General features: G+C 45.4%; 1 protein-coding gene across 9 annotated transcripts in view; it reads right to left on the bottom strand.

Moving 5' to 3' along the window:
• Nucleotides 1–26895, bottom strand: part of NKAIN4 (sodium/potassium transporting ATPase interacting 4) — a 51196-nt gene that overhangs the window by 2310 nt on the left and 21991 nt on the right. For 2 of the 9 annotated variants that reach the window (XR_010442462.1, XR_010442463.1), the window contains exons 2-7: nucleotides 23490–23627; nucleotides 22957–23037; nucleotides 14186–14383; nucleotides 6401–6461; nucleotides 3305–3389; nucleotides 5–77 (exon numbers count right to left, since the gene is read on the bottom strand). Coding sequence is in view for 7 of the 9 variants with exons in the window: in XM_064729739.1 (XP_064585809.1) it covers nucleotides 49–73; nucleotides 3305–3389; nucleotides 6401–6461; nucleotides 14186–14383; nucleotides 22957–23037; nucleotides 23490–23627 (588 nt within the window). In the remaining 2 variants the exon portion in view is untranslated. The remainder of the gene's footprint in view (nucleotides 1–4; nucleotides 78–3304; nucleotides 3390–6400; nucleotides 6462–14185; nucleotides 14384–22956; nucleotides 23038–23489; nucleotides 23628–26895) is intronic. The other 7 variants (XM_064729739.1, XM_064729742.1, XM_064729740.1 and 4 more) reach the window with 4 other exon arrangements.

The following is a 26895-nucleotide window of genomic DNA, read 5'->3' on the forward strand; positions in this document are numbered from 1 at the left end:
TCACCTCTTACACATGCAGCTTCAGGATGATCAAAAGAGTTTGCAAATTCATGTTGTTTGTTTGGGAAAAAGTCTACCTAGAAAGAGAAGCAGAAGTGTTTTGTTGTGTGTTTTTTCTCTCCTCAGAACAAAGTGGAATTTTTTCCTGTTTAAGTTTCCTTTGTAAATTATTCTGCTTGTCAAAATTTGGAGAAGACAGGTGAGAAAACAATTCTAAAGGAGTTTTCCTCCCTCTCCTTCTTATTCCAGTGTTTCAGTCTTGGACTTTGTCTGTTTGACTAAATGTTCTTTGTGTGCTTGTACATATTGGTGTATTGAAAAACCCACTTTAGGCCAGTAGGGGATGATGTTTTATGGGGACAAGTCCTTTAATGCTCACAGCTCTTCGTGCCTCTGGCCAGCAGACAGTGGCCCACAAAGATTGATCAGAGAGCATTAAGGTGAGAAATTGCCAACTGGAGCCTCAGATCCCTCAATTAACCAATACCTCCTGTTGCTGCCCTGTCAATACTGAGGTCTCCATCAGAAAAAAGTCACACCCTGTGCTAACACAGGGCCCTTTCCACCGGGAGATCTGAGGGAAGGAAAGTCCATAAAATCTGGCTCCACAAGTCAAATTAAAGCTCTGAAGCCCCTGAAGTGATGCAGGACTTGAGGTGCCAGATCAGCTTTAGCGGCTGGAGCCTCACAAAGGTGCAGTTCACAGCTTGGCCTTGCAAACACAGTCTTAAAAGGCAGCAAGACCTAGTGCTTGTCCCTGTACCTTTTAAATAAACACAGAGCACCTCCTGCCTTCCAGCAGGTTCTGGATTTAGCACTACCCTGTGTACAAAATCACACTCTGAGGCTATTCTGCTTTATAATTGAGATTGCACAGTGCTGCTTTCCAAAACAAATCTGGAGAGTGATGTCAGGAAACTGAAAGGATGCAGCAGGCAGGAGGGGCTGACAAATGCTCAGGATGCTCTGGGTACTTGGCAGGTGGTGCAGGGCCTTGGAGAGAACAGCTTGAGTGAGAAATGTCAAAGCTGGCTTGGCCAGCACTTCCAGCTATTGGTGCAAAAATGCTTTTTTTGCCTCAAGTGATGAGAATTCTGTTACTACAAATGAACAAACAAGAAGAAAAGCAACCCAGAGCTGAGGTACTGAGCTGTGCAGCACAAGGGGGGACAATGGTGCCAGCAGGCACAACCTGTGCCTCAGTTCAGGGAGGAGAAAGAGTTCAACCCTTTCTTCCTAAAAACTCACTGAAAATACTCTCTTCTAGCCTCAGGTGAGCAACATTGTCTTTCCAGAAGTGATTTACTATCCTTTGGGTAGGTAACACAGCAACTCAGGCACTGAAGACTTTACCATGTCTTCTATCACGAGTACTAATATATTATTATTAAATAATTAGTGTGGTGCCTTGATTGGTAAAATCAATTGACTGGTGCACAGTTTGAATACTGAATTTAGCAGCTCATGTCATTGTACTGTGGAGCCTCAGATCTCTAAAATGTCATAAATTCAGTGATGTGAAGAAGAGAGACTTGAGAAAAAATGCAGGAAAGGGCACAGTGGGAGGAAGGAATGGGATCTCATCAGAAAAGGACAGGTAAAACTGGAGTGAATAGGATAATTCCATTAGGGAATGAAGGAAAGTGATCCTGTTAGAGAAGTGTGGCAGCCCAGAAAATGCATCTGACTGCAGCCAAGGGGGTGATGCCATCCGAAAATGAAGGTTCCTGCATGCAGTCAGCTCCAAGTGATCAGTTGTAGAATAAATTTGGTTTAATTCAGCATTTCCCTCAACAAAAAGGAGTTCAAACCAGAAACCCCATGTTCCTGATCCTTAGCCCTTCTTAAATTTTAAATAAATTGGATGTATTTGTTGTTTCACATCTTCTTGAAGAGAATATAAAAAAGCTCAACCTGCCTTCAAGTCATCACTAACTGATTTTCACAGCTGGACAAGGGCATGTGGCAGTCAGTGCCCCAGCCTGCAACACTCCATGGCACCATAACCTGGGTATGAATTATCCCCTCCTCCCATTCCCACACATGGAAAAGAGGCAATAGGCTGAAATAAATAAACAAAAATTGCTATTTGGTGGCTGCTGAAGTTTATAGAGGGTCACATTATCTACAGCTCAGCAGCTGTTTTCACCTTCTGTTAGCCTGGAAGAAATATTATTTTGTGCTGGCAGAAGATACCAACAGAGAAGTGATGGGCTAAAGAAAGGGAGGGAGGAACAACAAAATTATCTGAGGACTTGAGCAGCAGCTTTCCCTCTTACTGAGGCCCTGTAAGAAAGTTTTACATTGCTAACTTCTCTTCAAATTACAATCTCCCCATACAGGAATCTTCATTTAGAAGTGATAGCTTCTTTCACAAGCAGAATTGGTCATTTTAAGAAAAAAGCAGCCCAAACCCTGTACTCTAAAAATGTGATGCTTCTTCAGCACGCTGCTGCATCCAGCCAGTAAATCAGGGAGCTGCTTAAAGCTGCACAGCTTCTGCAGACTATGAAAAATTCCACCCCACTGTGACAAAATGAGAGAGAAATCAATATTTAATCTCCTGTAGCATCCCTTGTAATAACACTAGAAAACCCCCAAAGTTACAGGGAATTCAGTGGCTTTGCAGAAATTATTTTATTCCTGATCTTGTGCTGCAGTGACAAAGTGGGCAGTAAGTCCTTATGAAATTATAGGGGCACATCTACCACTCCACCTCAGGGAAGTTTTTCTTCCCTCAGCCCCACTCTTTTCCACCATCCTCACATTCCTCTTTTTGGCAGGATTCTGGTACCATTGTTCCTGAAAAACAGCCTCCCTCAGCAGCTGCTGTAAAAAACTTCCATGTGTTGAACTGCTTCTTGCAGATCAACTTAAAGAATATAAAATCAGATCTCAGTGCTGCTTTAAACAGACAGAACTGGCCTTTGTGTTTGAGAATCTCATTAAGAGCCAGCTTTTAAGTGGACAGAGTGAAGTTGTGATCTTGTGCCTCAGGGCAGAAATGGCAATTCAACAGCGGCCCTTCATTATTGGGATGAGAAAAGCTGCTGTGGACAGCTCCCCTTTCTGCTCTCAGCTGAACTTTTGGGCCCAGTTCTTGGAAGCAACAGAATTTAAAATTATTTTGGACCTGAGAAAGGGCAGCTTCACCCCTTTTGTGTCCATTAGTTCATGCCTTCCATGCCTGAAAAGCCTGTTGGAGAAATCAACCTACAAAAGGAGGGAAAAATCCAAACCTGTGGCAACCTTGAACCATGAAACCAAGAAGCACGTGGAGTCTCTTAGCACAGGTGATACTTACAGGTATGTCTGCTTGAACAAAAGGTTGGTGGGTTTTTCATTGACATGGTAGAGAGGAAATGGATCAAATCCACCAATGAAATCAACTGAAAAAAAATCAGAACTCAAATAAACAAACAAACATGGCCAGAAAGTTGAAAGGAAATGAAAGGAAGGCTTGGTGAATGTCATGACATAAACACAAAAATTAGTGACAGAACAGAAAAGTGATGTTTTTCAGGTATGGATTTCTGGGATCTCCTGGGATGGGCAAGCATGCCAAAGAGGAGATTTCAGCCAAGACAAAACTTAAAGCAGAGCTAACAAAGACTCCAGAAAAGCCTCCTTGGCTATTGCCACCACGCTGTGACTGCACATGAGAGGAGCACACAAAGCCAGAGGCGAGGGGAGGAAGCTGAGGAACAGCTCCTGAGCCCGTGCCAGGGAGGTTTGGCAGCACAGCCCTTCCTGAGAAGGTTACACACTCAAGTGGGAATTTTCTTGCCCCACTTGTCTTTCCTGCAAGACAACAGCAGCTTTGGAAAACTGCAACCAGCTCATTATCTCCAGCTCTGGTATTTTTCTGCATCTCCTCTGCCAAGTGAATTTGTTTGAATTGTGCACAAACAGGAACAAAGCCTCCCTTCTCCAGGGCTCACCAGGGCAGCGGGGAGAGCTCCCAGTGACAATTCCCTCAGTCACCAGGCAAGAATTCTCCAGGGCTGGAAAATTCTCAGTTCCCTGGACTCCAGGCCAAGCCTGCAGCACAGAGCTGGCCAGCACAGGCAGGGCAGGAGGGTGTCAGGTGCTGGGATTTGTCACTGACCTTGCAGAACCCTTTAAAACTGACCCAGTTTGGATCGTTTTTTGGTGCCAAGTTAGTACATTTTGTATGGAAGTGTGAAAACCATCCTGTCCAACTGCCATTTAAAAATTATCTGGAGAGTTTTATTAACTATTTAAGTGCCTGTTTATTTTTCTTTCCTGAAGGTGGCACTATTATTTTAAATTTAAACTGAAGAGGTTTGAGATTTTTTTTGCTGATCAAATAATAGAAAAAAATATTTACTAATATACTGGATGTGAAAATAGCCCAAACTTCTTAAAATATTTTAGAAACCTAAGGACAACAGATTCTGACAAATTCCATCTTGATGGAAAGCTTCAGGCTGATACTGCAATTTTGGGACAACTGAAGGTAATGGGTGGAATCTGCAGAGGTTCTAAGTTAATTATGGGGATAATTCCCAAATAGTTTCAGTGAAACTTTACCTTTTCTCAGTCACTTTTGAATGTGTTTGAGTACTCTAAAATCAAAACAGGCAGCCATTTTAAACAAAACCAAGATATTAACTTCATCACCTCAGTTGTGGAATGCCTAAATTAAGAAACTTTAAAGAATTGGAACTTTCAGTAACTACTGAGTACCTTGAACAAACACAAGTCTTATCATCTAAAAACACAAGGATGAGGACACTCAAAATCCAAGACACTTTAAAAAAATAAATCTTAAGTGTGGTTCCTTGTGATTCAATACACTGCATTAGCACATCTAAAATATTCTTGCCCACAATTCAGCATTAGCAGGTCCCTACTGCTGTGTTTTCTCATGAAAATCACGTTAGCATGAGCTTCCTGATTAATGTGCCTCTGCACTTATAATTACTTCATGCTGCATATCAAAGCAACATTTAAAGGAAACCACAAATGGAAGAGAAAATTAAAACGCAGCTCAAATTTATTCAGGTCACTGGAAGGATCTACCCCTGTGAGTGTGAAATATTGATGGTTTGTCATTGTTAATTATTCAAGCTGGCATTTTAACTCCAAGCTGGGAAACTGGGAGGGAAAGTGAATTTGTTAGTGGGAAAAAAAATACATATCCTGAAATTACCAGCTCTGTGTTGCCTAGATAAAGCTTCCTCCCATGTTGTTGCCTCTCCTAACAGATCCCTACTATAAAAATTAGTTCTGTCAAGTTATTGCTTTACAATATTCAGCAGGGGCTCAGAACTGGAGCTATTTAGCTAATACAAGAGCTATAGCCTAATTTAAAAAATATTACTATAATGTAGCACCTTTCTCTAAGTGCACTGCCAAGCTCTACAGAAATGATCAATAAAGCCAGGAGAATGAGTTCAGCCAGGAAGGAAGGAAGAAAAAAACCGTAAGGACAAGGCAGATAAGTAATGCATCTCCTCTCGCTCCTATGAAAACACATTCTTCACGTACTCTCAAATACTCAGTTCAAAGCTGTTGTTTTCCAGCTCTCCTCCATGCCAGCTGCTCCTTAAAACAACAAAGCTACTTGCACAAACCTAATCAATGCTTTTAAAGAACTGATACTTGGATGTAAAACCTTTGGATGAGATCCTTTGCTGGAGTAATCTGGCCTTGACCCAACACATTGCCAAACAAATCTAACTTTGCATTTACTTTATGCATCCATTTTCTGTTTGTAAAATCATTGCTGTCAAAGGGCTTTTTAGAGGGACAAAGCAATCCAGGAGCAGTGGGATACCTGCACAGGTCCCACAGACCTGTGGGTTTTTGCCCTGACAGGTGTCACAGTGACTGGCTGTCACTGAGGAGATTTGTGTACCCAACACGAGGGAGCTGGCTCCTTCCTCCTCGTAATTCAAACACAGCACTTCCTCTGCTCTTAAATTAAGTGCTCAGATTGCTTCTTGGCAAGAACTCTCATGATCTGCTTCATCCTCAGCTGGTGGCACATGAGACTCTGCAGGTCTCCCACTTGAGCCCTGGGCTGAGAGCTTTGTTGTAGGTGCTTTTAATCACAGCAGTAATATTTCAGAGCCACATGAGCTTGAGAACAGAGGCAGCTGCCCAGTTTCTCTAAGGCTTAGTCCAGTTGAGAAGCCAAAACCAAGCTCTTTCTGTGCTCTAAGTGTAGCAGAACTACAGCACCTAACACAGAGTGACATGGGGAAAAAACCCTTATAGTAAAAATAGCTGATCCTTGAGGGTTAGTTAGTGCCACAACACACAGAGGCAGAGATGGAGAAAAGTCTGATGGCAGCTCAGTCCTGACAAACATCTGAGAGAGAAACAAAATTTACTAAAACCTTTGCCAAGGGATCTGTTGATAAATACTTACAGCTGTCTTCTTCTTCTGTAAAAACACTAACCACGTAACAGGCGTACACAAAGCCCACCAGCTGGAAAAGAGAGAGAATAAATCATTTCAGCATCAGCCAGTGTGAGCCTGGTCAGAACCCACTGGGCACAACTTCAGCAGGCACTATTTACACTCAGCTGGCAGCATTTCTGTGACTGTGGAGCCAAGCCATATCAGGTGTGGGTGTCAGGGAAGGCACTGATGGAGCACGCCCAAAGCTTCAGAAGGAAAACTTGTAAGAGCCATCCTCACCTTTCTGAGCAGCACCTTCAGCTGCTTGAATGATTGGCAAGAGCATGGGTTGGCTTTGTTGAAACTGAAATGGCTAAGTTAAGTCTCTGTAAGAAGTGATGGGAATGCCTTGTGGGACAGACAACAATGCACAGGAGACACAGAGTTGGGATGACAAAAACTCATCAGCTCAGCACTCCTGTCATATGGGGTAAATTACCAATTAGAGGTGAGTAGTTTCAATGCAGATGAGATAGAAAATTAGTTAATTATAAGAATGGTGCTGTACTGGTGGAAATGTTCAGACACCAAAATCTTTAGCAACTTGGTAGTTTCTAGAATCTCTAAAGCATCAGAGCTGCCTCCTTCCTTCAGGCTCGCTATCAAGGTGTTCCTCAGCCTAAACAGAAAAACAAACTCCTGGTACTATGGGAATTCCAGATGCAGCAGGGTCTTATTTTGCTTTGCCTTCTTCCTGTTAATCAAATATCCTCTCCATCCTTCATTTCACATCTTTACATAACACCCCACTTAGCGAGATCTTGGTTGACAGTAACTGCATTAGTAAAGTTATTGTGAGGCATAATTGTTTTCCACTGTGAACTCAATTCCTGGGAACAAGAGTCAGCCTGTAACACACAGTGACTCACTCCAAGTGGAGACAGAATGATGCATGGGAAGGCTTGAAAAGTAGAGTCCATTCATTTCTAATATGACAGAAAAATACATCACACCCGAAAACAAAAGGCAGGGTAATGAGATTTCTGCTGGGGACTTTTACAATGTTTGTGGTCTCTCCAGCATCCCCTGACAAAACATGCCTTGTTGGGAGGAAATGGAATGTTTTTGTAGCATCACTAAACCCTGCTTTTCCTCTGAAGATTTTTCTATAATCATCTGAAGGAGAAGGCAGCTCACTGCTTTCCTCTTGGGTGAGCCTGATGGGAGCACATCCCAGAATCTCAGTGGAGGAAGGGCAGCTCTGGGGACTCCCTCATTCCTCTGCTGGGCATTTCTGAAACCAAGGCTGCCTCAGGATAAACTCCTGTGAGCTACAGGGAAACATAAACCCTCTGCCCACATGCAATGGCCAATCTAATTTTACTTTTAGAATTGTGTCAGAATGGAACTATCACTGTTTAAAGGCAGACAAATCAAAACCAAATAAAATATCAGAGATTTTTCCTTTCTCCTATGTAATACAATAAAACCTGGATTTTTTTTCCTGAAGTTTGTGGAAGTTTTTGGGCAGGTCAGAGCAACAAATGTGGGGAGGGGTCTGGAGCACAAGTTTGGTGAGGAATGGCTGAGGGGGCTCAGGAGAAGAGGAGGCTGAGGAAGGACCTTAATGCTCCCTGTGCCTGCCTGGAAGGAGCCTGTAGCCCAGGTAAGGGCTTTCTTCCTCCCAAGAAACAAGCAGACAGCAGGAAATGGCCTCAAGCTGTGCCAGGGGAGGTTTAGATTGGATATTGGTGAACATTTCATAATTAAAAGGGTTATCAGCCCTGGCACAGGCTGTGCAGGGCAGCGATGGAGTCACCATCCCTGGAGGCATTTAAAAGACAAGCAGATGTGGCACTCGGGGACAGGTTCGGTGGTGGGCTCGGCAATGCTGGGGCAGCTCGGTGGTCTCGGGCAGCTCTCCCAGCCCCAAGGATCGCGGGGCTCCCAGCCCGGGCTCTGGCCGTGGTGCTGAAGCCCCGGGGCTGCTCCCCGGAGCCACCGCTCCTCCCTGGGCTAACCCCAACCCTGACCCAGGGGCTCTTGGAAAAACAAGAGTGCTTCCTGCACGTCCCAGCACTCCGAGAGATGTCCAATAATCCTTCTGATCTCTAGCATAAAGGCATCTGAACCCAAGTAACAAATTCAGAGTGTGCTCACACACATCCTCTGCGCTTGCTCATGCATTTCTATAATTGCAAGATCCAGCCTCTTACATCACATCAAATTACACAATTTACACACACACACAAATATCCAGGAAGGAAAGGTGCACACTGAACACACTCCCTGATTCCAAGAGAACTCTAGGACCATTCTCTCCCTCCCCAGATTTCCCATCACATCTCAGAGCAGGAACTTTGGGTTAACAGCCATGCAAAGTGGCAGCCCTAAATCCCCTCACTGCAATTACGCTCTATAACAGGTACACACAAATCTTATGTGGTACCTGTGTCAGGAAACTCTGGCTAGAATTACCAATGAAAGTGATTTACCTGCCCAGTTTATGAGCAGAGTCAGGAGCCATTATCAGCTGTACTGTCACAGCAAACCTGATAAAGCTCTGGGCATTTTTCACGGTTCAGAAGCACCAAGCAATGTGATTGACTTGGGAAGTTTGTTTTGCACAGAAATTAATGCTCCATAACCCTCCACCATCATTCTGCTCACCCCATACATTTTTCACTTTATGACTAAGGTGACTTTTTTTGCATTCAGAAAAACAAACCAACCAATCAAAACCTAGTGAATTAAGTGAACTTCCCTAAATCTCTAATCCCAGCTTCACTGGAGTGGAGGGCTTTCTTTTTTAATTCCTTCCATCTCCTGGCTTTGTTTCAAAATCATCTACTTGGTGTTTAAAATTTACTTTTTATTGACTTTACAATCCATTCCTTCTTTAGATGCACTTCATCAATAAAAAAGTGGAACTTTTAGTGGAACTTTTTATTCAAACAAGCTTTGTCTTGTGATCTGGCCGGAACAGGAGAGTCTCAATGGCAAGGGAGGAAGAGAAGTACACCATAAATATGAATCCCAGCTTTTTATGTGCTGACCTTATTAAATACTCTAAAGGATTGATCTACAATTAAATAACCTCAAATTAAATAATCTCAAGGATTAACTGAACTCATGGCAATCCCCATGTCTCACCTTCAGAATAAATTAGGAATGAAATAGAGCTAAGGAGGAGAAATGCTGCTCCTGTTGTCCAATCTTTCCCCTGGAAGAGTCTGCTGGAGTGTGGAATGAGCAGTCTCCAAGAAACACCTGAAATTCCCTTCTGACTGCATCTCTGATAACGATGTGTCAAACCCCCAAACATCACCCAGTTTATCAGCAATTAACACACAACAGGAAGCTTCACAGAAGCCAACAATTTGGAATAATTTCACCCTTGCTCCAAGTGCCATCCTGGCTGCTGATTTCAATACCAAGGAGGAGTTTAAGCTCTGCATCCCAGGGAAATGCCAATAATTCCTGGATCTTTGCAAATTACATCGGGGAGGTGGAAGAGGAGGGAAAACGTCAGCGATGTAAAATGACACTAAGCCACTGCTCTAATTCCCCAAAGAATGTTCTAGGGCTTTAGCCTCTGCTGCTGTTTCTCTGCTTGTTCTGCATGTGCAGTACCAGCTTCCCCAAGCTGCAGAAGGATCTGATTAAGCCTTTTTATGAGGAACACATGTTGAGGGCAGGTGTGTTGTGTCAGCCTGGGAACGCACACGCTGCCCCAAGCACTCTGCAGGCAAGCAGAGGGGGAAAGACAGGGAGAGACAAGGGTGCCCCAAGGGAATGGGGGAAACATATGTCTGAGCACCCCCCTGCCCCTCAGCCCTCTGAAGTGAACTTTTTAATAGAGTTGAAAACTGTTCATCAAACAGCAGCGTTGAATGAAGGAGCGGGAGCCGGAAAGAGTAAATTAGAGAAAAACCTTGAGAAAGAGACCAGCTGGCTGCAAGTGTGCAAAACACACAAAGGATGGGAAGGCAAATTTTAGGAGGTGTTACTGTTACTTGTGTAAGATCTTGGCTTTAGTCTGCCTCTGTCCTAGTGAAGATTCTCCAAATCTTCTCTCAAAATAGACAAACTGGCCACTGCTTTTTCCACCAGAGAATAGGTGCAAAGGCTCTTCCTTCAGGCAGATGCATTCTAGGTTTCACTTCTGATCAAAGCTAATGAAAGGTGCACACTGACATCAGTGCAAGAGGGGGAAATGAAGGGAAGTCTGCTATGAGAAAGCAAAAATCCAGCTTGTGAATGAGCTATTGTGACCAGATAGCCAAAGAGAGGCAATCAAAATCCTTTAATTCCTTGACCTTCTTTACTCTTTGGATGCAATTACAACACTGAACATCTACCTTCTGCCAAGAGCAAGGCATCTCTTGCACACTGGTTCTCACATAACATCTGCTGTCAAGGCTTGCCTTGCTGCCTCCCTGGGAACCTTCCAACCTGTCAGTCTGAGTGAAAACAACAGACAGGCAGGCAGGCAGCGAGTTCTGGCGCCTGGGAGGACATTTCCAATTTCTACCCCGTTCAGTGGAGCCTCAGGAAAAGCCCAAGCCTCCCCACTCCCAGAAGCACCATATGGAGAGCCCAGAGCTATGCCAGGTATTTCAGAGCTGGGAATCACTCCTCTCCCTGCTGGCTGGCGAGCTGGGGATGTGCAAGATGAATCCCTGCTGAGGGAAAAGCAAAGCAGATTCTTATCTTGACAAAGAAGTTGCTGCTGCATTTCCTACCTGTGTTTGTAGGATTATCTTTACAGTTCATTTCTATACCAGGACAGAATTTTAGATGTTGCCCCAATGAGCTTTTCCCTCTCAATTTTGATTGCCTCTCTTTGGCTATCTGTTGTTTTACCGCTGATGTGTTTTGTGCTAAAGGATTGAGAAAGATTTTCATCCTGGGCCCTACAGCAACTTGTATCACGTGTGGTGGTGACTAATATGCCCAAGTTTGATTGCATTCCAGATTAAAGGAATTGCTTTTGCCTTCAAGGAGTACAGACAAGCTCTGAGCAAAAGCAGACTGAGACCTTCTGTATCCTCAAATGTATGCCCAGGAGCAGGATGATATAATCAGCAGGAGTCACGCTGACAGCCAACACTGTGCTCACCAGATGGATCCAGGTTTGCTTTCCCTCTCCTTTGGCATGCAAGACTGAGTTCAGGGAGCCTTGCCCCAGGTACACAACACTGCAATACAGTCCCTCAGTATACCCTCAAGGAATTAGAACTTCCAGAAAAAAATAAAATAAAATAAAGTGCTCACAGTTGGGCACTGCATATTCAGACAAAATGGATTTCACAGTGCTGTATCTGGGGTGAAAACAAAACCAAGCCAAACACACCCCCCACCCCACAACTACTAAAAAACATCACAAAAAGCAAAACCAAACTACTGAAAGCAAAATTTTGCCTGTCCCTTGCCTTTCCTAACAGGGAACTGACTATTCTGGTCTCAGACAAGGAGGGAACGAGGTCACATCTCTTGCTGCATCCCCTGAGCCTTCCAGTTGCTGGTTGTGTTTTTGTGCTATTGATCTGTGTCCCTGCCTGTCTGCAGCACTGTACCTGCCAGCACTCTGGGGACAGCTGCCCGTAATAAAACCTGCCTCAAAGTGAGATAAAGAGAACAGAAAAAGAAACTGGCAGGGATCAAAGAGTTTGACCCTCAGAGAGTAAAAAGGGAGAGAATTGGCTGACTGCTTTCGGGCAAGGTCTGAGGGAGAAAGACTTGCTTTCTGCCTGACCTCAAAGAAGAGGGGAAAAGCTCCATTCCTTCCACTACATGACAAAATTACATGAGCATTTCAGAACCAGCAGCAGTTACAGACCTGGGGCTTCAATACTCTGCTTTTATTACAGGACAAGCAGAAATTTGGTTCACTGCATAGCTCAGCCCATATGGGTTTCTTGCCTACGAGTATTTTAACCCCATTTCCAGGGTTTAGGACTCAAAAATTTATTGCACCTTAAATCTCAGAGTGAAAGAGCAAGAAAGTATTTCCCTAAATCCTATGTTGTCTTATATTCCCCTCCTGTCTCCCCATCTGGCCCTTAGTGATGTTTTGCAGATGCACAGAGAATATTGTCATGTGCCTTTGGGAAGAAGCAAAGGAAAAGCCACTGCCAGAGACAGAGTTCTATAAATCAGAGTGATCACTTAGCCCAGGGCCACGTGCCTAAGCCAGTAAGCTGCCAAAAAACAAAGATCTACTCCAAACAAACTCAGGAGCATTTGTTGGCTCAACCTCTGGCCCAGGGCACAGGGGCTGTGCCAGCTCAGGAGTTCAGGAAGGATGCTAAGAGTGAGAAACCTCTGTGCTTTAAAAGGGGATGGTATGACTGCAAAGTCTGCCCCTGTTTCACCAAACTCAGGTACAGTTCTGTTCCACCTAAAAGCCCTCTCTAAAGACACCAGGCTGTATTCTGCTGGACACACAGGTTTGCCTCTCTCACACAGGGGCATGGCAGCAGCTCTCAGACAGATCCATGCAGATCATTTGGCCCCAAGGAGAGCTGAGGGAATATTAACAGCCAGCACACGTGCCAGGGAGCTCATCCAAGTCAGGAAACAGGAGCTTCTGCCTCTTCTCTGTGACATGGCAAGAAAGGGGCCTGAGCCTTTCCCCTTCTTTGCAGTTCCCTGGGTCAAACACAGCCCAGCTAATAGGAAATGCAGGATCAGGACAGCACCAAAAACGTGCAGAGAAGTACTTGGCACTGCAGAAACTTGAAAAATCTCTGTAATCCTTCAGCATTTAAACACGGCAAGGTGCCTTTCTTTTTTAAGCCAAAACTGAAAGCCAGAATGTGAATGGTTCCCCAGTTCGTGTTTTTGCCTAAAGCCATTAACCCCAGAGTAACCACCTAAAGCAGATTAGAGATGGGGGCTACAAAATGTAGAAGCAGCACCAAAGTGAGGAGTACAAGGGATATTTTGTGTTAATTTCACAGAAAAGTGAGAAACAATTAACAGTAAACATTAAGGGCACTGCATTTTTGCAGAGTACTTCCAAAGGCCTGAGGAAGACTGTGATGAGGAAAGTGGATAAAAACATTTAGTAACTATATCTTGGGTATCAGCAGAAAGAAAATAAGCTGCTTACTGCCTCTTAAATATTGATTTCATTTTCTGGGGATTGCTCACAACAAATGTGCAGGTGTTTGCTCCACCACCCATCACTGAGCCATGGGGAGTAAGAGCAATCCTTCACAGAAACATGGAATTAAGGTTGGAAGAAGCCTTTTAAAGCTTCAAGTCAATCATCAACGCAGCATCACCACCACATTCATCACTAAACCATGTCCTCAAGTGCTATATCCACACAGTTTTTGAACACTTCCAGTGTGGTGGCTCCACCTCTTCCCTGAGCAGTCTGTTCCAGTGCTTTACAACCCTTTCTGTGCAGAAGTTGTCCCCAGTATCCAAACTAAACCTCCCTGGAGCCATTTGGTGCCATTTCCTCTTGTGCTGTCAAAACTTTTTCTTTTAACCCTTTTCCAGAAGGGTCAAAATGTGAATTCCTACACCCCAACAGGGATTCAGAACCCTTTGTTACTGCATGGTTGCACAGATGCATTACTTCAAGCATCAGGTTGCTGATACCACTTTCCAACTTCTTCCAGCAGTATTTTTCATAAGAGAGAACAGGACAACAATCCAACAAAACACATTTACAGCAGCTTTTGCAATCAGGCAATACAAAAAGTGGTGGAAAACACAGGCCAAGCTGTGTGCCTGGCAAAGAACAAAACCAAAGCAGCATCTCCTGGGGAGCTGCTCCCCTCGTGAGGCACTCACCGCGATGAGGATCTGGAAGGAGCTGTGCATGACCTCGATGTAGCGATACTCCAGGGCACAGCCGATGACAGAGATGTAGGAATGGCTATCCAGCCCCTTGATGCCAGACATTGGAGCCTCCTTCCTCACACAGCCAGGGCCATTCTCACTCCACCACGACTGGTGCCGGGAGATGTTGAATGTCAGGAGCTCGCTGTCCTAAAGGGAGAAGTTGCAAAGAGAGCTCTGTTTACTCTAAGAGTGTGTCAACCTCACAGGGCAGCTCCTTTGGGGCAGCTCCCCTTAGAGTCAAAAGGAAAAACAGATTCTGTTATGGTGTTGGGTCCCCAGGACGAGGTCAGAGATGGGAATCTGACTCCAAGTTTTCAGTAGGCTGAATACTATAATATAATATAATATAATATAATATAATAGTATAGTATAGTATATAGACATATATATAATATATCATATGTATATATATATTGTATATATATATATATATATATATATATATATGTATATTATATAATTATAATATATATATAATTATATTATATTATAATTTATTAATTATTTATTTATATTATATTATATTATATTATATTATATTATATTATATTATATTATATTATATCACAATACAAAGCGTTGTTGTTATAATAAACCAACACAAGCACCTGGAAAATATGAACTTCATAACCCCAAAGTGAGTTTCAAAACCCAACAGATCTTCCTCTGTTCCTAGCTTTTAACACATCTGACAAGACCCCGTACCATTTTTACCTGATTTCCTTCCACACTCTTCACATCTGGTGCTTTTGCATCTCCTGTCAGCCCACCCAGCCCAGCTGACCTCACAGTGCTGACTGCAGCTCCTTGTAAACTCCTCCCCTGCAATTTCTTATCAACTTTACCTCGAGAGGCTCTTTGTTTTGCTCTCTTGTCTTTCCTAAGTAAATACTTTGAATATGATGGAGTTACAGAGTGAAATGCCACACAAGGAGTGCAGGGCTTTGGTGTGCAGCCAGGTGATTATTTTAACATGACCACACTTTCCTCACACTTGAGAAAAGCTCAGTATTTATGGGAACACTCAAGAGCTTTGGGATTTTGGGTCTGCAGGACATGGCAAAGGTAAAAGACAAACTCAGGGCTGGCTGAACAGCTGCAACCCTTCATGGATGAGTGCCAAGTGCTGGCTGTCCCTGGAGGCCTCTCAGGGCACTTTGATGCAGAATCAACAATTCCTTTTGACCACAAAACAAGGCAAGGGGTTGGAAGTTTTATTCTGAAAAATAGATAAAAAAGATTTGAAGGCAGAGAATCTGTATTTCTACAGAGAGGCTGTAGAATGGATATGAATGCTGGATATACACACATCACCCACCCATTAGTAAAGGTTTTAGCACCTATCCATAAACTTTCTTTCCATTTCACACTGCTCATGCCAGGGCCCTGCACAGTCCCAGGAGGAAAGCTATGGCTCCCAGAACAGCAGCAGTCAGAGCTTGGGGTATTCACACTTCCCAACCTGGAAAACCTCACATGGCAGCTCCTTTGTGTCAGCTCCCCGTGGAGTCAAAAGGAAAAACAGATTCAGAGCAGCCTATCCAAGCCCCTGCTCCAAATTCCCCTCCAGAGAGAGGGCCTGTCTCCTCAGCCAGCACAGGAGCCAAGCCAGGCAGTCCTGCAGATATAACACAGACACTGAAAAGCATGTCCAGGGCCAAACTCGAGTCACAGGGCCAGGAACATAAATGCCAGCCAGAGAATCAGTGAACAGCCCTCAGCTGCCCCACTCTGCACCTTGTGTGGGGACCCTCCCTGCACCACAGCCACCCCAAACCAGCCTGCAGAGCCCTTCCCTCAATCTGCTGCAAGAAGCACGTGCTGAGAAATGTGGACAATGAAGTGAGGAGACAGCTGCCAAGCTCCTGACATAATCACCACAGCAGATGGCATGTGCTGGGCAGGAGATGGAGCAGGGCACAGACATGGAGCAGGGCACTGGGGCAGCTGAGACAATGGGGAAAACCCTACTAACAGTTGGGAGTTTAGCCCTCTCCTGGGCTCCACCCTTCAGTGGCCCACACATAGCTCAGGAAGGCACCAAATCACAGCTTTTCTGCAAAGCTTGCTCTTTTTCTCCCAAGTTTGTGTGTTATGGGCTGATGGATTTTCCCCAGCCAAAGCCAGGCCTCCAGGCTGGGCCCTTCTCCTTCTCACAAGGCACTCTCTGCTTTGGCTAGCGAAAGAAGCAAACATCTTTCTCAAAAAACAAAACAAACACAGAAATAAACCTCCAGAACAACCAAGAAACCCCTCAGGTGAATTCCTGTTTCTTTGCCTGGGGCTCCCCCCATTAGCACTGAAGCAAAGCTGTTCCCAGGGCACCACAGCATCTCCTCTCACCCTCAGTCCCCAGGGTTTTCCTCTCCCAGCTCACAGATGGTGCCTTCCCAAACCTTCTGCCTCACTGATGCACACAGAGCCCTCAGTGTCCTCTCTGCTCCTCACAGAGGCAGCAGTGTGTGCTTGGCAAAGCAAGGAACAGGCTGCTTTCCTTCCAGAATCTCCCTTTTGTCAGCCTGCAGAGATTTGGCTCTGCCTTAACTTTGCTGCTGAACTTGTAAATTCAGGCTGGAAAAGCAGAGCAGGTGTGGCTGGAGGTGGGCAGGTGGAGGAACAGGAGGTCCCAACCATCACTCATTGCTTTTTGTCTACAATCACACTCCAGCTCTGAGCAAAAAAGAAAAAACAAGGAAAAAAAAAATTTAAAAGTTCTACATCAGTGAAGTGCAGACTGGAAAAACGGAGCACATTTGGATTCTAAAAGCACCACAATGCTTTGAACCCATGAGCCATCCATCCCACAGATGTAAAGTGAATACTGATTGCACTGAATGTCTCTGTGCTCAGAGCCACCTTCCTGAACCTCTGTCTGGGGCAAGGGCAGCACCAGAGGGTCTCAACATGCAAAGCAGAGCTGTTCCTCTGCCCTCGGGGGATACCTGTGTGATGGGGCACAATAAAAAGAGCACTCAAGAAAATCCCTTAATTGACCTCCCGTTGCTCAGAGCTTGCTGGGAGACTGCATAAACAACTCCAGGATGTCTCCTGTGGTTTGCCAGCTCCGTTTGTGAGAATGCAGTTGGAGAGAAGCGAGACCATGAACAGAACAGCACAGAAAAATCAGGAGAAAAGAGGCAGTTTTAAGAAGGTTTAGGGAACAGCTGTTTCCCAAAAGCTTTCTGCGATGCATTTGAAATCTAAACACACTGAAATGCTCCCAGAAGTGGAATGTGGGCTGGGAGATGTTAATCAGCCCCAGCAGCGAGGCAGCCCTGCTGCAGGGACAGGGATCTGTGTGTGCCTGGCCCCTGCTCATCCCCTGCCAGGGCCGTCACTGCCTCCTTGTGAAAAATGCATGTATTTTGTGATTGGCTTTTCGCAAATATTAACATGAATATGTGCTGTGTTAGAAAGTAATGCTGTATTAATTCTCTTAAGTACTGTGTTAAATATAGTTTTAGGTTATAAAAATTGTTAAAATAGAAACGATGCTATGTAGGATGCTATGCTTTTTTAAAGAAAGGACTTGCAGTGAAATAGCAGCCACAGGACACCTGAATCTTTCAGGGAAAAAGAATTTATTGCCCTCTTATCAGAAGAAATGAACTTCTTCCCACCTCGAAGGCACTGTTAGGATTGGAGGAAGAAGTTGACGATGACCAGACAGAATCCTGTATTTGAATGGAATTTATGCATCATGTATGAGGTGTATGAATATGCAACAAGCTATTGCTTTTAAGGGTTAATCCTTTGTTAACTGTGTCCTTTTTCAGGCTCGTGCTGCCCATAAAAAGGTACCTGGACTGTCTGTAACTCTTTGTCTCTATTGTCTCATATTGTCCTAATTCAAATTGTCCAAATTATTATTACTCTAATTGTATTACTATTTTTATAACCATTTTATTACTATTAAACTTTTAAAATTTTAAAAACAAGTGATTGGCGTTTTTCACACTCCTTAACCTCCAGCCTGGGGGGAAACACAAACCAGGAGCGACCCAAGCACCTTAAAGGCCAGGTAAAAACTCACATCCCACTCTGAACTGCTGCAGCACCTGGGTGCCACCCGTTTGCCACCAGGGCGAGAGGGAGACAGGAGCTCTGAAACTGCAGCACCCCCATTTCCCAGAGCCTGCCCACGGGAAACTCACACCTACCTCCCACACCCACGGAGCCAGCTGTGCTCCTGTGCTAAAATAGCTCCCTGAAAGCTGCTCTGAAATTATTTGCTAAGGGACACTACCAGAGATGGTTTTATTTCTTGCTCTTAACAGCCTTCTGAACTGCCTCCCCCAAATTTCCTTAATTATCAGGCAAAACCACACTAGGACAGCATTGAATAAACTGAACTTCGTTTGGGAGCCACCAGAGCTTGACAGCAGAATCATTTTGAATCTCTTTAGATGGAAATATTTCTTATTAAAACAGGAAATATCATGTTCATCTTTCAGTCCTGCATCACCTTGAGACACAGAGAAACACTCCCAGTGTCTCTCAGTGGGCTTGTTGACAATGCCACAGCTTTTAAAGCCAAATCCCAAACTTCCAAGTTCTACATTTAGAAGGAGCTGAGGGACAGTTTTACATACACATGAATTTATCCATCCTCCTGGTGTTTTGACCAGGTACAAAGCCATCCCAAGATGCCACCCAGATTCTCTGAAATACAAATAACCCCTGTTTGACTCACAAGGGCTGCTTCCATTTCGACAGGAGATTTAGACCACCACGACTCTGGATTCAGATCAAAGCAGTGCACAGACAAGAGAGAATATAAAGGAATGATAAAAAAAAAAAAATTATAAATCACCATTCAAGAAGAATAATTCCAGAGGGAAAAGACAAAGGAATACATTGAAATACAGGACACCAGTTCCTAAAACCAATTTGAATATTTCTCAAGCACATGATGAAGAGTCAGTCAGCATGGCAGCTGGACAGACATATGCTCATATGTCTTAACAGCAGGATTTTAATAATTAACTCAGACTGAGGGGTTGCAGGAGGGATGTGTTTCACGCTCGAGTAGACAGGGAGAAGCTTTACATATTATTGCAAACCCAGCCTGGAAACTGCAGAGCCAGCTCCCAGCAATTCACCTACCCAAATGGACATGGGAAAAGAAGGAGATGGGGCAGGATGAGCAACCTAGAAATTGCTGGAAATTGGGCTGTGAGCCCCACCACAGAGCAGTGGCACAGCACTTGGAGCTGCAAGTGTGCTCAGGAGTGTGGGCAGAGCCTGCCAGCAAGGCAAGGCTGCCAGGAGCTGCTCAGAGCACATCACCACCTCCTGCCAGTGCTGAGCAGCAGCCCTGCAAACCCAGCCTGCTCCAGCACCCACTGGCAGAGCACTTCCAGCAAAGCTGGCACGGGCTGAGTGCCTGGGGAGGCCCTTCCAGCAGCAGGGGAAGCGCTTCCTCAGACATTTGTGCTGATCCACCTGAGCCTGGCCAGCCAAGGAAGTTCTGCTGGGCCATATTTCACACTCTTACTCCTGCTAAGAGAAGATTCCAAGATAAAAAACCCTGGCAGGATAGAAAGACAGAAATCATATCAGTTTAGCTCTTCCAAGAAGTAGGGAATAGATTCAGTGATCAGTAGAATTTTCCTTTCCAACAAAAATTCAGCATAACTAGTGACTGGTAGCTGGTTAGTAATTAGTTACAACTCCCTGAGCAGGGCTGACCAGAACAGCATCTTCAGCAATTCCATGGCCAGGGGACATGGAAGGGACATGCTGGAATAACCTGGAGGACAAAGGAGCACTTCAAGAAATGTGAAAGACAGGAGGAAAGAAAGGGTGAGAAGTGGAGGAAAGATGCAGCAGAGAGCAGCTCCTTGGTAAGGGAAAGCCAACAGCCAAACTGCACCCACCAGCCCTTGTTCTACTGATCACCTGGAATTTATAACTGAGATTGTCCCAACCCCTTTGCCAAATCACCCATGGGCTGACATGGGACTGTGGGGTCCCTGGTTTCTGTTCATCAGATTAGCCAGGCACCCAAAGCAAGGGGGGCACAACAACAACATCCCATTTTTGTGAACAGCACTTCCCTGCTCCCATCCTGTATCCCCTCACCACTGTGAAATCACACCTAGGCAGCAGAGCACAAAGAATTGCTTGCAATGAGTGCACATACCTGCTTCATCATCTTTTCAATTCCCTGGGTTTTTCCTAAATCTGTTAAATCAGAAACACTTGAATCCTTTCTGTCCTGTCTCACCCCACCTGAGTTATCCCCTGTCCCAGCTGCACTGGGCTGTCATTACCAGGCACCAAGTTATCAAACTCCATTCTCTGGAGTTCCCTGCCCTTCCTCCATTCTCCCACTGTCAATAAGCTGCTGACAGAGCCTGCCCTGGCAGGCTGCCCTTGTCAGAGCCCAGCAGGGTCAGTGCAGGGCTGGCAGCACTGCCACTCCCCCATTCCCCCAGCAATCACACAGGAACAGCACCCTGAACACCTCCAGAGCTCTCAGCACCTTAAGGGACTCACACAAGCCTGTCCAAGCACTCCAGTGTGCTCATGATTAGAATGAGTTTGTGTTTATCAGACCAGCCCCATCAGCCTCCCTCCACCAAAGCTGTTCTACCAATATTTGCAGTTTCCCTGCCTGCTGCCAGGCTCATGATGAGCTTTGACTTTGACTCCTGGTCAGGACTGGAGGGCAGCCCTCTCCCCTGGGAGCACACAGAGGTACCTGCAGCCCTGCTGCCATCCACTCCCAGCTGGCACTGCCCTGTACAGCCAAGCCCAGGTGTCCTTCTGGGGTCTGATCCCATGACTGACATCAATAAAACACCTGCTGCCTTTGGATCAGCTTTCCAGAGATGCAGCCTGTGAAGTGTCCTACAGAAAGTGTCCTGAAGTGTCCTAGAGAAACCCCAGCTCCTGCTCCAGGTGGATCTTTTGGTCTCTTGTGGAAGCAAAGATTTGTTTTGCCACTACAAAGACCCAAATTACTTCAGTGAGAGTGGAGGAGGATAGAAAGCAGCATCATTAGTTTTCCTTACAAAACAGCTTTTTAAAGTGAAAATAACTCATTAAGAACAGAGGCAAGGCTGTCAACTGCTTTACAGCCAAACAAGCACAAATTCTCTCTTGGTTTTGCTGGTTGTCATTAAATGAACTAATTTCTCATTGCAGCCTGAGAGGGAAGTCCACCCAGTCAGTAACAACTTACACTGCAGCCCAACTCTATAAAAAATGTCCTCAGTCACAAGTGTCACCCTGTAGGCTAAATAAAACCTCTCTGTGTGCTGGCTTGGCTAAAATGAGCCCCAGCATAGAGCAAGGTTACCAGGGGAAGCTCCTCTGTGGCACAAAAAAAGGAGTTTGTGGTGCTGTTTGAACTGCAGAACAGCAACCTGACGTGTTGCAGTGCAGGTTGGGATTAGCAAACATGAGGATCCAGCTGGCTGGAAACAAACACTGGCTCTGAGAAGCTCCCAGAGCAGTTTATCAAGCCAACATTTTCTCTGCAGAAGGGAGCATATAAACAGTTACATAAAATTCTATTTTTTTTTTTCAGTTGGTCACAGCCAACATCGAGATCATCTCAGGCTGAGATTTCAGACTATGAATAATCACTGTTTTGGGCAAGAACTCCCTCAAAGTTTATGGAGCTAATTGAGAGGGTGAATAAAGATGAATTGAGACATTAGGAAGTCACATTTTCTTATCTGCAAAGGATTTCGGCCTGATAAAACCACAGGGCCATTCCAATTATGAGTGCAACCCCAATGCATGACCTGGAATTCAGGCCAGATGTGGAGTGCTCTGGAATGAACCTGCATCCCACAGTCTGAGCCTGCTGTGCTCCAGCAACACTCATAATTCATAGCTTACAGCCCAGCCTTAATTTAGGGCCTGCCTCCCATTTTTATTTTTTCTGACTCACTCCTCATTAGGCAGACAGCAATATTTAGCTAATCTACTCTTCAAAGAGCTTTGCATATTAACTCACAACAGCCTGGCCAGCAGCCATGGGTAACTACCACTGTACTTAAAAAGGAAGAAATGAGGCAGGGAAGGCATCCCAAGGAGATGAGGCAGATCCCTCTGGGGAGGGATGTTCTCTCTTCAGCAGACAGAGGAGCCTCTCCCCAAAGGTACGACAGGAAACATCTTGCCTGCTGTGGCAACAACCAGGTGTTTATCCCTGCTGCTGAAATGCAGCAAGGCTTCAGCAGGACTGGGAGGCACAGAAACATCAAGAGAGGGTCAGGTGTAGAGTTCCAGCAAAGTCCTTGGGGCAGCTCAACCCAGCCAGCCCCGGCTGCAGCCCTTCCTTGGGACACACAGTGCACACATCACACACCTTCCTGCCAAGGTGGGCTCAGATCCCAAGAGGATCAGCTGCAATTTGGTGATCTCCCAGCCTTCCTCATCCTCCTCAGCATCACTGCTGGGAACTGGCCCTCAAACCCCCTCTCCCCTCAGGATGGCTCTGTCCATGTATTATATCACTTATGGCTCTGCTGCCAGTCCTGCTCTCACCTCTGGAAAGCAAATGCACTGCACCTGCTGTGAGGGCAGGGTTTGTTCCAGCCACCACCTGCACCAACCAACCAGGAGCTCCAGGAATCAGCAGTGGCTCCTCAGTTTCCCATGCAAGCAGCAGTACTGCCCATCCCTGATAAAGCAGCCCCTCCACAGGCAGGATCTGCTCCCAGCCCTGCCCTCCCCACTCAGCTGCACAGCCTGGCACTCACCTTTGAGAGCCCTCCCACTTCTAAGTAGAAGCAGATGATGAAGATGTTCCAGGTGACCCAGACTGCAGTCCAGATGGCATACTGGGAAGGAATAGGGAGGGGGAGAGAGAAGCAATAAACATTAGGAAGTCACTGGAATTAGTGTGTGTATATATGTATTTATATTTATATTGATGTACGTGTGCTCTAGCTGCGGGCAGTGGAATGCCCTGAGTCAGCACTGAAATCCTTTTTCTCTCTCTCTGTGTTCCATATTCAGATGCTCTCTTGCTTGATAAGCCACATAGGAGTCTGGAGGGCTTTCCAGTTTCTGTGCTGCATTTGTCCAGCCCCTCACCCTCCCTCTCTGCTGGGCAGCGTTTGGGCACAGAGAGAATGATGTGAAACCTCTCCATTTGGCACAAACAGATTGCTGAGCACAGCCAGGCCCTCCTGCTAGAACAGCACACAGGGCTTGATCCCCCAGGGGCTCTGCCCTGTCCCCATCTCGTGGCACACCCCTAGGGCACAGGCTGTGGGTGTCCCTCACTCACCACCACGATGTAGCGCGGCCGGTACTGGATGGTGCCGAAGAGCCCCAGGATGACGATGATGATGTGCAGGAAGTTGGCGAGGATTGGAGCCCACTGGTAGCCCAGGAAGTCGAACACTTGCCTCTCCAGAGCAGCCAGCTGGGAGGGAGAAGGACAAGGAGAGTCAGAGTTGTGTACCCACACTGTTTGTGCCCAAGGTTTTCACACACTCCTTGAGCAAAGTCCCGCAGCAGCTGAAGGTGGGACTCGGTTCCCAAAGCAATCTGAACCAGGTCAGTAGCACACAAGGCTTGTTCACACATCCCCCTTCCCCTCTGCTCCCATCCCAGCTCCTCTGATGGCTGAGCTCCAGTGTTGTGTGGTGTCACTGTCATATTTTCTGAAAAACCCCTTTGCCACGATTTCTTCTCCTGGGAAGCTGAGAAGCCACAAAGAAAAATGAAAACAATAACTATCTGATTGCTTCTCCTGTGTTTGGCTGCTTTGGAATGTGGTCTGGAGATTGTTTATCCAACAGGTGAATGTTTGATTGGTTTCAAGTGAATTGTTTTTACTTAATGATCAATCACCATCAGCTGTGTCAGACTCAGGAGTCAGTCACGAGTTTTCATTATCATTCTTTGTAACCTTCTGTCTGTATCCTTTCTCTATTCTTTAGTATAGTTTTAGTATTTTATAGTATATATTAGTATAGTTATAGTATTTAGTATTTTACAGTATTCTTTAGTATAGTTTTAGTATAGCATATAATATAATATAATATAATATACATAATTATATATAAGACAGAATTATATATAATATATAGTTATATATAATAAAATAATATAATTTATTATTGTATTAGCCTTCTAAGAACATGAAGTCAGATTTTCAATTCCTCCTTCACCCTCGTGAGCCCAAAAATCCCACAGTGCTGTGGCATTCTTCTGTGGTGTGCACTGTGGGGCTCGGGCAGAGGACAGAGGGGAGCAGAGGGATGGTGACATCTTAAATCCTGGACGTGAAATACGTCCACAAAGATGTCAGTGTAACTTTCTAGAGCTCATTTGTCAGAGCCTTCAGCATCACTCCATCATTCCTGACACCTCTGGTGTCTCTGCTCTCCAGCACACATCCATCAAAGTGAGGGAGAGGAGGAAACTCTCTCCTCCACCTTCGCCCCTCAGAAAATGCTGCCACCAGTAAGGAAATTCTGCCAGCACATCAGTTTTGCAGGACAGGCTGTGCTCCTCTCCAGCACCAATAACATGGTTCAAGGCTAGTACTGTGTTCTAGACATAAAACTCAATCACTGTTGGAATGCTGGGGCTAATTTTCAAACCATATCTGCATAAAGATGTGTTTTTTACCTGCAGCCATCATCTGTGTATCAGACAACATCTGGTACCCTGGCCCTGAGCCCCTGTGCAGCTGAAAGAGAACAATGCAATTGTTTGCTGGCCTTTGCATGCCCACAGCCCTTAAATGATATTTCTACTGGAGAAATATAGTGAGTGTGGGGGGAAAACTGCTAATGCAGGTTTTTCTGCTGTGCCCAGCCTTGCATGGAGAGATCTTCTCTTTTTTTTGTGTTTATTAACACAGTGCAAGCACCTCCATGGACCTGTGTCTTCCCTGTCAGTACAAGATTTGAAAATATGTTTAATTATCACAGTAGGCCACTGGGATTGCATTATGACATTTCATATTTATTTTTGGCTAAATAAATAATTACAATTTACTATCGACAGTCAATATTCATTTAACTCCTAATCAGGCATTAACCATGAGTAATCCTGGTCTGCTGTGTGTAATCAGCTCTGTGACACCTTTTCCTGGCTGGGATCTAAGCAGCAGTGCTTCTGTGATGGCTTAAAGCATTTAAGGATGTCAGTGGCTGCAGGTTCCTCTCAAGCCCCAGGATGAGAGAAGCCACATCTATTAAATGGCCATTATTCCTCCTTCTTCCTGGCTCAGTTGGGAAATTGCCTTCACACCTCTCTTGGGCTAGGAAGGTATTGCAATTCCCAACAGTACTTTGAAAGTTCAATAAAAATCTGTATTTCAAAGGAATCTGTGGTTAAGGGCAATCAGTCAGGGAGGGGATAGGCAGCTTTCCCTCTATGGCATCTTATTCCCAAATAAAGAAGGACAGAGGGTGGGGAAAGAATGGAGGCAGCCACCAAATCTCTCTCTTCTGCCAAATAATCTTCCTTTAGAAGCAGCACCCTCTGATCCCTCTGCAGCACCTGGAGATGCTGTGGGGTGAGTGCTGCCCCCCCAGCACAGCAGGTTTGCCACACCAGCCACAGGTTAAACACTTAATCCTTCAGGAGGGATTAACACACATACCTCAACGACACCGGGACATTTGGGATCCTGACTGGCTGGCAATGGGCCCCTCGACTGTGCCTGCTTCATCCAATCAGGCATTTAATTGGCTTTGTGTGCTGCAGGAGGAGTGGGAGAGCCTCACCCAGCCAGGGACACAAAGGGTGCTCACTGAACCTGCCCTGCCCAGCCTCCCCTCCTGCTGCAGGCTCTGAAAACCAGGATGAGCACAGATCCTCCTGCCCAGCCTCTGCCATGAGCTCCCCATTCCAGAATCAGGGCAAGCCATATCTGCAGGAGTGTTTCTTCTCCATTCTACTCCACAAGTATTTGTCATTAGGGCTGTATAAAAGTTTATCCTGCCACAGCCTGGTGATGTTTCCTGGTTTGTTTGCACCAGGAAGTAATTGGGCTGTGAAGTGACAGATAAATGACCACCCTGGAGATGGACCTGTCAATCTACTCAGCTTCAGATTTGGGCACAGCCCCTTGAGAAGTCACTGGACTTTTCCCCATAACCCTGAAAATTATCTTCACACCATGCTTCCTTCTCCCTCACCTTCCTTATCTCCAGGTTCTTTTCATCCTCATTTCCTTTCTTGTGCCACCTTCCCAGCATTATTGAACTGGTTTTGTGTACCTGGGAGCTGCAGGCAAGACTCAGCTGCTCCAGAGATGGGCTGTGCCCATCTGCTGGCTCAGGGAAGGAGAAGGGATGTGGGATGTGCGAGCTCACACAAGCTGTTTCCTCATCTATAAAAAAATTAATTCTGATTTTCTGTAAAACACGTTGGTGACAAGCAAATGCTACTGATGAAACTCCAACACTGTGTTAGTGACAGGCAGGGAGTGAGTGTGCTGCAATCCAGCCATTGGAAATGCAGCCTGAAGTTATCCTGGGCCTACCCCTGCTCCCTCAGGAACTTAGCATACTGAAGGAAATATTTGCTGGAAACAAACTGATAAACAGCCATTTCACTCATTACTCTGCAGGCCTGTGTGCACAGTTTACCCCCAAAGTACTGCTGAGATTTGCAGGCAAACAGGGCTGATGCTGGGGCTGTGCTGGCCTTGCTTTGGGGCTGGCATGTGA

Source organism: Zonotrichia leucophrys, chromosome 20 (assembly GCF_028769735.1).
Source record: "Zonotrichia leucophrys gambelii isolate GWCS_2022_RI chromosome 20, RI_Zleu_2.0, whole genome shotgun sequence".
NCBI lineage: Eukaryota > Metazoa > Chordata > Aves > Passeriformes > Passerellidae > Zonotrichia > Zonotrichia leucophrys.